The sequence below is a fragment of the Stegastes partitus genome, unplaced genomic scaffold (genome assembly GCF_000690725.1).
Source record: "Stegastes partitus isolate 25-593 unplaced genomic scaffold, Stegastes_partitus-1.0.2 Scaffold333, whole genome shotgun sequence".
In the NCBI taxonomy this organism is placed as follows: Eukaryota; Metazoa; Chordata; class Actinopteri; family Pomacentridae; genus Stegastes; species Stegastes partitus.
This window is the reverse complement of record NW_007578064.1, coordinates 599,272-609,782: the sequence shown is the minus strand read 5'-3', so window position 1 is coordinate 609,782 and position 10,511 is coordinate 599,272. Positions and strand designations below refer to the sequence as shown.

The 10,511-nt window shown below is 41.1% G+C and overlaps 1 protein-coding gene across 1 annotated transcript; it reads left to right on the top strand.

Moving 5' to 3' along the window:
- The first annotated feature begins 526 nt into the window (after nucleotides 1–526).
- scamp5b (secretory carrier membrane protein 5b) lies at nucleotides 527–5,413 on the top strand. The gene is made up of 6 exons (XM_008283939.1): nucleotides 527–533; nucleotides 585–746; nucleotides 2,127–2,283; nucleotides 3,380–3,481; nucleotides 4,753–4,870; nucleotides 5,234–5,413. Exons 1-6 carry the CDS (start codon nucleotides 527–529, stop codon nucleotides 5,411–5,413), a joined length of 726 nt encoding a protein of 241 aa, XP_008282161.1.
- Nucleotides 5,414–10,511: the final 5,098 nt, after the last annotated feature.

Below are 10,511 nucleotides of genomic sequence, written 5' to 3'. Positions count from 1 at the left end.
CGTCCAGGTGAAGGTCCCGTTGGAGAGCACTTGGAGCGGAGGAGCGGCTGCTCTCTGGAGGAGGAGGAGGTAAGCAGATTATGTTTCCCGTGGGATCCGTAATTCCTGGCCGGCTTCCAGACAACCAAACTGTCCTCACACATGCGTGGCGAATATGTGCGTTTCATCCACTTTGCATGTGATTGCCATCAGCGTGTGCGCCGCGATCGCCCGGGAGTCCCTTAGTGTTTCCTTCACGGGAAATCGGAAGGATTTGAGTCGTTGGGAGTCTTATCAGCAGCAGCAGTGAGACGTGGCCGGAGGGCTCACACGTTAAATCCCCCGGTGCAACGTCTGGACGGCGACGCTGGGCTTATAACAGTCTCTGTTTAACACCTTCCTCCCGTAAATAATGTCAGTTTGGCGGTGCTGTGGTGAGATCCACTCCTTATATGTAAGCTGCAGGCTCTACTAACCTCAAGTTTCTCCTTATTTGACAGACTGAAGAGACTTAAGGAGGAAATCTACAAAGCTACACTGCACCCACATGGCTGGTCAGTAATCAAATAGTCATATACTAAAAAAAAAAACAAGACATATTGAAGTCATATTGACATGTCTACCTGGTGTTAAACTTTTTGTTGCAGAGCCCAATTTCCCCCCGTTGCCAGGCTTCATTCCTCTCAAGCCGTGTTTCTATCAAGACTTCGAGGAGATCCCTGAACAGCACCGCAGCATGTGCAAGAAGATGTACCACCTGTGGATGTGTGAGTGGCTCAAAGCAAAGCTGTACTGAATGTGTAACTTATTTGCCGTTACAGCGAAGCCACACAGAAACCTCGGAGTTCAAATATGAAACACATTTTTACTGCACAAGCTGTCTGACCCTGCAAAAGAACAGCAGCTGAGAAAAAAATATCCTTGAAATTTTTCTACAAGTCCCATAAAGCGTCTTCTCCTCTCTGATCCGTTTGAGATAAGAACTATGTAACAGTAGGGCAGCGGTTTACAAGGCTCCTTTTGGTCTAAAAGATCTTTTTTATTGGCTGTGGCTGTGATATCCTGACTGGTTTATTTGCTAATGACTCATAGCGCTGACCAGATGGCCTTGGTTTGAGCAGAGCAGTTAACACTGAAATTGTGTTAAACAATCTTTGCCAGAAGCAGTTTCATCAAAGTTTATTACACCATAAACACGCAGTACAATGGTGTTTGTGAATCGCTCTGCTCTGATGGCTTCCTGCAGCATAGAGGGCAGGAAGAAGAGCAAAGAAAAAAATTAATGCAACACTGATGCATGTGCAAAAAATGAGCAAACATGAGCAAAAGAGCACCATGGAAATAATGTTAAGGTGATGCTGGTGCACTCATGCAAGGTTGGAACTGATTTTGTCCAAAGAAAGAAAGTTCAGAAGAGCATCTCTACTCCACCAACCTGCCCAGTGCTGACTGTATTTCTGAAGATGATCTCCAAGTGGAATAATTACCACAAATGTTCATCTCTCAGTCTGAACTATCTATAACTGCTGCTAACCTCTTTTCTTTCTGCAGGTGTCTTCTTTTTATTATACGATAAACATAAGCAGGTATTTAAAGTCTCGATCTGCTTCAGTGTGCTCTTATTCTCTTCCACGTTGCTTTTTGTAGTTAAGTGATTTTCAGTTTGTACGTCTTCTTTTATTTTTTTCTCATTTCATTTACCAAAATCATTTGAAGCCAACTGAATTTCTTTCTTTATTTTTTTTTCTGCTATGCATGTGGGAAAGTGTTTACTAAATAGCTTTCATGTTCCAGCTGTGTCTGGCTTCACAATTTTCTTGCAAAGCGCTTCAGAATTTCCCTATAGACGAACATTTGAAAGCGACTGGCCTTCTTTCATAGTTTAAAGACATAAGATGGGACGAGAGCGCCGAGCCCCAATTAGAAACAAGTGTAGTTAATAGAAAACGACTCCAGTTAAAAAGCTATTCAGGGAACACAAACCATCTTTTGAGTCATATTATGTTAATGCCAGCTGTTCTCACAGCCACCTCTTTCTCTTTTTTTCTCTCCAAACTCTTACCACCATATGCATGTGCATGTATCAAGTAGATTTTTTTTCTTCCTTTGGCTCCAATGCCAAAAATATCCCTGTGCTGATTTTACAGTGAACAGCGCTACACTTGCTGTGAATCTCATTGGCTGCTTTGCTTGGATGTTCGGTGGAGGTGGAGTGACCAACTTTGGACTGGCCATCATCTGGCTCATCATGTTCACTCCCTGCTCCTACGTCTGCTGGTTCAGGCCCATCTACAAAGCCTTCAAGTAGGTCCGAGCACTGACATGCAGATTTGTTTTCAGCAGAAGGTAACTTATGATTTGAAATTTTATAGTTGATGTCATAATATCTAAGCAGCACAGAGCAGCATTTTAAAATACAAGACACTAATGGGTACATTTAAATGCTGTTTTTGTGTTTCTATTGCGGTTATTATTGTTATTATTGGATTTGACTTCAGTGCTTGAAGTCCANATTATTGTTATTATTGGATTTGACTTCAGTGCTTGAAGTCCAATCTGGCACATGAGATGACTTTTCTTTTTATTGCCACTTATGACAAGTTTGACCCTCACATCTTTAATCCCCACCTCCTCTGAGGAAAAAAAATGGGCCAATGATGTATCTACATCATGATCACCCTCTCCAGTCTGCAACATTCAATAAATGACATAAGTAGCTGTCCACAGCTATATGCTCATTTCTACATGTTTAACAATATTTAATATTTTTACTGTATCATCATTCAGCTTCCACTTATAGATAAACAGGCTAACAGACACGTATCTGCTCTCAAATCCACTATAATGTGCCGCAAACCCATTATTACCTTTGGCTTATAAATGCTAACCAGACAATTTGCTCATCCAGGTCAATGGTCAATTGCTGATTTTGCTTTAAGCTCGTTTGCCCTCTGTTCTGTGAGAACGTTGAGTGACAGCAGGGATAAATGTGCCACCAGTCCCTCTGGAGATAGAAGGGCACCCAGAACATCCTCTCCGTGCTTTCGCTGAAGGGCAGCGTAATTTTTGAATCCTCTGCTGACTTGGAGATATTGTCTTGCGAGGTGACACACTATAAAGTGGTGCCATGTAGACGCAGACTGAACCGCCGAGAGAAACCTTTGCATAAATTATCCTTTATCTTCTGAGCCTAGGTGTGTTTCCTGAGCGCTTTGCTAGGTCAGGGGAGGCCAGCATGTTGTCTACAGCAGCAGATGCAAAATGCAATGCAAAGTGTAGATGCATATAACATGAAAGGAAGCGTAGCCTGTATAGGTAGGAGCAGCACACGGTGGGAGAGGGATACATTTAGAAAGCAGATGAAAATGCTTATTGCTGTTTTTTTTCCTGTTTTTCTTAGGAGTGACAGCTCCTTCAACTTCATGCTGTTCTTCTTTGTATTCATGGCCCAAGTTGGCATCAGCATCATCCAGAGCATCGGCATCCCGGGATGGGGAGTATGGTAAGAAGCAGATTGGAAACGAGTGGAGCAATAATTCTCTTTCACAATCATCAGAGTCCAATCAGATTCTTTTGCATGCATCAATCTTTCATGCAAAGAACTGATTAAGTCTTTTTTTTTTTTTTTTCAATCTATGTGACTGTTAGAACTTTTGTTACTCCAGAGCTGTTCTACTTGGATTAGGCCGTCCAGCAACACCTCTGCCTTTGTAGTTCAACTTGTCATACCCGCACCTATGAAAACATTTTTGTAATCAAGCATTTCATACCAGAAAGTCTTCGATAAGTCTCGCCTTGCATTGTGACATGCAACCACATGTGGCCCAGAAAACATCACCTGCTGAGTTCTGTTCATATTTCTTGTTGATGTTGCTCAAACGCGGGACTTTTATTGTGGGTGTCAACCTAAAAAATATTTCAACTCACCCTTACAATCAGACACTACTTGATTTAAAGTCATGAGTAAAAGTTGCATACACTATACCAGGGATGTCCAACTCCAGTCCTCGTGAACTACTGTCCTGCAGGTTTGACACGTTTCCATTACTGCAACACACCTGACATTAACAAACTTGTGTAGAACTTGACAACAAGCTGTTCCATGAATTTGAGTCAGGTGTGTTGCAGTATGGAAACATCTAAAACCTGCAGGACAGTAGGAGTTGGAGATCCCAGCACGATGCAGTTCATGGACATTTCTGAGTGATTTGTTTTTTCTTGTGCAACAAAAGCTAACAGTAAAAATCAGAGGTTGTGTTAATGATACTACAAAGTCTTACATTTGAGCCCCTGAAACATTTCGAGCTCAAACAATACATCGCTTGAGAATAAATGTATATTTTAAAGACCTTGTTCACCGCTTTCATTAACGCGACAGTGATGGACCATCAGATATTGCCCTCGTATAACTTTTATGATTGTCCTGTTATTAGATTTTGAGAGGCCGTTAAAGCGATCCTCAAAATGTCACCTGACTCAGGCTGATGATCAGAAATTAATATTATGACAGTCTCCATAAAGTTTATAAATGTCACCATGTGCGGTTGGATATCCTCATGTATGAGCTATAAAACCTTTAAACTTTATCTCACGGCATTTTAAAGTCTTCAGAATCGTTGCCATTTAACATCCAGATGTTCGGTGGTGGTATCATGTGGAAGAACACCTGATAACCCATTACGCACAATTACGGCTCCTGCTGTGCTCAGAGTTTCAGATGATTATTTTTTTCTAAAATCACATTGTGTTAACAGTCATTTCTGTCTTTTTCAGTGGTTGGTTGGCGACCATCTCCTTCTTCAGCTATAATATTTTGATTGCGCTCATCATGCTGGTCCCCACTGTCATGTTCACTGCCGTGGCCTCACTGTCCTTCATTGCCCTCACCAGGGTACGTATTTATCTAATGCATTTCTACATTGGAGTAAAGCAGACGTTGTCGAGTACGAGCTATGTTTCTCATTAAACATAATTTATTAAACAAGTCGAATCAATGTTCTATTATTTTCTGGAGCTACCAGGGTGTTTGTACTGCAGGATTTGAGATTGATTCGTTTTTGCTTGTGTTAACAAAGCACCATTGTTAGGTTCATCACTAAAATGATTAAATCCTTTGAGGTAACCAAAAATGCCCCACAAATTAATATAAAGACGAAATGAGTAGGAAATATTGTATCTAATAATCTATGTGTGTGTGAGTAATTAAAACCGCTTACCTTGCTGATAAAGACTTGTGATCCCACCTCGCCTGCAGATCCATAATTTCTACCGCGGCAGTGGCGCCAGCATGACCAAAGCTCAGGAGGAGTGGACCACAGGAGCCTGGAAGAACCCTCACGTCCAGGCAGCAGCGCAGCAGGCCGCCATGGGGGCAGCAGCCGGAGCCATGCAGGACCAGTACTCCAGCCCGCCGTACAACGACAACCAGATGTAACGAGAAGAGAGATGTCAAAGCAGTGACATGACAGTAATGCCAAAGCTAAAGAAGTTTAAACAGCAGGCGGCAGATTTTAACCATCTCCCATGATGGAGCTGATTATTAAAAAGATTTCTGAGAAAGAAATAAAAAACAAATATATAAATATTTGTTACATTACACGAACAAATAGCTCTGACAATCAGTAGGAAGCAGGGGTTTGCCTTCCTCGATTAAATGGCATTATTGTTATTATTTATACATCATTTAATTTATTTTTTTTTCTGTTTGAAATGAAAGTAGCTTCGAATAAGTATTACTGTAGTGGCTCCATTGTGAGAGCCGTGTGCTAATGTTCTAGCAATTTTTACAAAAGAAAGCAAAAATAACCTGTTTTTCTTCATGTACAGTAACTTTCATTGTAACGACAGATAAAATATTTAGCACAAACTTATTATTTTACCAGTCTACTGTTGTGATGATAAACTGTTTAGGATGTTAGTTTTTTTTTTTCTAGCGTTTTAAACTCAAAGGTGAACCAAAGATCCTGTGTGATTTTTCTAACTTTATTTTAAATGATGCTACTTTTTATGACCTCAGAGAAATTTCATCACATTTCTATGCAGTTTATCACTGATTGCACTGTGAAATGAAAGAATGTTGCAACGTCGAAAGGCAAGTGCATCTGTGTTACAGTAAGACACGGTGTTATTGCAAGTTTTCCTGCTGATTTAAATAGTAAGTGAAAATCTCAGGTTTGAACTTACTCGGCGGTGCCTCTTTGATGCACTTGACGCTTCCTGTTGACACGTCTTCCTTACACTGAAAACATCAGATTTACATCACTAGTTTAATCAGTGCTTCTATTCAATCCAGAAGAAAAAAAAAGAAACAAAGGAAAAAGCAAATCTAACAGCTGATCGGTGTTGTGTAGTCAGCTTCAGTTTGTTTAGCAATGTGAATGTTTTGTATTGAATGTTAACTTAGCATGTCCTCCTTTGTGAAATGTACATTTGGAGGAGAAGCGGCCTCTTGCTGTTTGGCTGTGTGACCACAGAGGGGCGCTGATGGTTTTAGAATGAAATAAAAAAAAAAGCTCCAACATGTACAGATTACCTTCATTCATCCTTCACAGATTCACATTTATATCATTGGGTTGTTTGGTCACGTGTGCTCTGTTTTAGCTGCATCACGTTAACACAACTCCACCTAAGATCGTGTAGAGTGGCGGTCTAAGTGTGGCATGTACACCTGTTGGGTACTAAGCAGGAGGACATGGGGGTGTAAAGCACACAAGCATCCCAAGGACAGTGGTTGGTAAATGGCACATTGTCGCTCACTCACTCCTCCTACCGAGCTGGAGTTTCCAATGAAGCTCCTTCTAGTTTATCTCTGACCCCATGTTCAGGGAGGAATTGTCTTTTTGTTCAAAGAAAGCAGCGTGAACCCTCAGCAGATTTAAGGTGTCATGATTGTCAAATACACACCACATCTTTTCATTTATGTCACCAATAGAAACACTTGTTACAGGACGAAGGTACTTTATGTACAGAATACTTCACTTCGCCTGAGATCGAGAACTTAAATGCATGAAAAATGATTTTTTGTTAAAGTCAAATATTAAGACAGGCTGCTAAGTTTTGCTTCCACACATTTGTCATGTTATTATTCTGCAGTTACTCAAGGAGGCTGCTTTGCACAGAGCCTATTTGTTTCATGTTTGAGTGTTTTGTTATATTTGCCCCATTTAGTCAAGACATTGTACTCAATCATTAAAATGTGATTTTAAATTGTTTCCAATACATTACACACAGCAAATGGTACCGCAGCCACATTTAAACACTGTTAAAATGGGGAAATTAGAAACAGGAGGGGCATTCTTGGCCTGTAGGTGGCAGTGTTGGCCCTCTGTGCTCGTCTAACAGTCGCACCGACCGTCCACCAGGGGCACTACGGGGTCTTTGTTTTTCCTCCCAGTAATGTATTCAGAAAGTCTGTACAAGAACACAAGAAATCTGAGATAGTTAGGGTGATTGATAGTGCTTGCCTACACCAAAAGCTGTATTTTTTTCTGTAAACGTACATGCAGCAAACACAATTTCTCCCTTGACATCCTGTGAGCAGGAGACCATCATAGATTAGATTCAAAATACACTTTAAATGGATTTATCTGTGGATGTTCTTGTCCCTACTGTCTGCCTCTCCCTGGGTTGTAGGAGTGATAGAATTACTCTGTGGAGTAGGGGGGGATGAAATTATACAGCGATATAGATGCCCAGAGGACCCACCGGCAGCCACCAACAAACACTGTAATTGCCATACGCATTGAAATCTCTTGTGACAAGTAGTGACAGCACAGACTTGCGCCTTCAAGTAAACAGGACCGGTTGTCAGCTACGGAATATAGTCATTGATTCATAACAAATCAAAGCTGAACAGATGTAGCACTTTTGTAAATTCTATTCTGCCCACATGTAAAACAGTGGTGGGAAAAAAAAACACATCCAGCTGCAGCTTCTCATTATTTTATTCTGCCTAGTAAAAAAAAAACAACACAGATCTGACCTGATTGCAAACTGTATCTTAACTCGACTTAACAGCGAGCTACGGTGCACTAAAGCCGTGTCACAGCAACAGGGCCAGAGTTTGTGATTCCCACAGAAGCCGAGGTAATCTTTAGCAGGATCCCGTATAGCCCCTATGCTGCAGTCGCTGTTTGTGACACTGTTGTGAAAGAAAACGAAGGGAGCATTTGGTCTCGTCACACTCGGTCCTTGTATTCCACTATGTTTCCCAACACGCTGTATTTACGTAGAAAAGGTTTGCTGCAATCGTGCATTAGAGTCATTTACATATGCAGAAACAAGACGTAAACACATCGCTGCCATGTTATCACCTTTCAACCTGCTTGTTACACATCCGGCAGAGAAAAAAACAAGATTAATTTGAAGCCCTGTTTCCATCTACCTGATTATGTAAATCCAGCATTCACTCTCCTTTTAACGTTCCAACTCCGCTAACTGGGAAATATCTGGATGTTTAGCTGATAAATGCTCCAACAGCCAGTCTCTGACTGGGTCTGTGGGGCTGTTTGGGTCGGTTAACCTCCTGTAAATTCTTAGAGCTTTTCCACAGAAAATAAATTTCTGCTATATCTGGAGATTACCCAAACCAGTAAAGTTGTGGGCCTGTGTAAAACTATGGCAGCTTTTGGTCCTCTATAGAGGACAATGTGGTGGATTTTGAAATTGTTTGAGTGCTTCAGCTTTATTACAAATTTTAGTTTTGATGTAGAGAATCCTGACTTTTTGTGAAGCTGATGCTGCTCCTTTGGAACGGTGCTAAATAAGTGCAACCTCTTCTTCCTCTTTCTCTTGTTCTTCATGTTCCTCTTCTTCTACTTTTACTTCTTCTTCTTCTTCTTCTTATTATTATTACTGCGCTTACACCAAAGCTCTCCTGATTTCCTCTTCCTCGTGGTCGGTCATACCAACAGCAGAGATCTGAGGAGTTGTCGTAAGGAACAACGTAAGGTGCACATAAAGGCCACAGTGTGACCTAAAGTTGACGGAGCACAGTGGGCCTTTGTGTTTATTTCTCAGGAAAGATGGAGATAGAGTGCCCTTTCATGCTGTTAAAACACACACACACACACACACACACACACACACAGGTTTGGACAAAGGTGTACAGACATGGAGTCATGCGAACACACAAGCATGCTTTTTATGTTTGTGTATCACATGGAGCAGGGGTCCCAACACCCAGCACATTTCCTATAACTGTTCTCTGAGGGTCACAGACCTGCCCAGACATCCTGTGGGTAACATGTAACAGAACTGAGCCCAGTCCAGAAATAAGCCTAGCTAGAGTGAAACGTAGCTCACGGTCAGAATTCAAAACCAGTGTTTACTAAATGACCTAAGGAAAGAGTCAGCAGTCAGTGCGTGGGTGTGAGTCGTCTGAACCTGCCACAGTGAATGTGCCTCTGCAGTCTGCAAACCGGGTTGTTAATGACCAAAAAAAAATGAATAAAAAGCAAAAACTAGAAGATAGTAATTACGTTGATAATTATTAGCAAAATCGCCCATTTGCATCTGTGTAAAGTGGTTACTGTTAATGTCTGCCCTCGGAGCCGGTGACCCCAGTAGAAACCCTCTGGCTTTGTGCAATAACTGATGCCTCTGCAAGATATCATTAGTCACATTACAGCGACTAAAATCAAAGGATTTCGCTGAGATCATCAAAGGTTGTGACGGCTTGAAATAGGAATCATAGGAAATTTCTTTGAGGGAAAATAGGGAGGAAAGTTGAAAAGTTGAATGTAGAAAAGATGCTGATGATTGCCCTTCACAGCTTTAAAATCACAAAAATGTAAAGTTTGTCGTGTAGTTTGCTTTGAATGGTGATTTACTGTACAAAATATTTGGGCTATATATCAACATAACTCATGGTAGCGTTTAGTCACAGATATTTCTGCTGACTATGTTAAATGCATGATTACATTTAAACACACAATATTCACATTTGTTTACTTTAAAAAAAAAAAGATTTTGAGAAATACATTTGCTTGTTACATCTGACTGCTAAATGTTTCCATTGCTAGCAGCCGGTCAGCTGGTTACTAAGTAACTAAGCCAGCTGCAGAATGGTCTGGCTGCACCCCAGTATTATTCTGCTATAGAGGGAAAAGCCACTCTGGCTTGTTTGTATTTCTTTAAACCAACAAAAATGCATTGGCAGAGCGAAGTGATGGATATGAAAATGATGTATGACAATGTATGACTGTCTAAAGTGACTAATTCGCTGAAAAAATCTGTCAAGGCAGCCTTTCTGCACCATCGAAATCCTTTGCAAAACCAAAGTGAAGGAATAAAAAGCAACAAGCAGACAGCGGAAGGAGAGGAGAAAATTGCAGAAACTTCCAATGGCAAACTGTAATCTACAGTCGGACTACTAAGTATCTGCTCCCAAATGAAAAACAGTCTGGATTTGTTACCTTTGGACAAAGGGGGACAAGCTGTTTCCCCTTGCTAAGCTAAGCCAGCTCACTGTTAACTGTGTCAAACTGGGGAAGTTTGGCATCATGAGAGTATGACATGAAGAGAAGTGCATC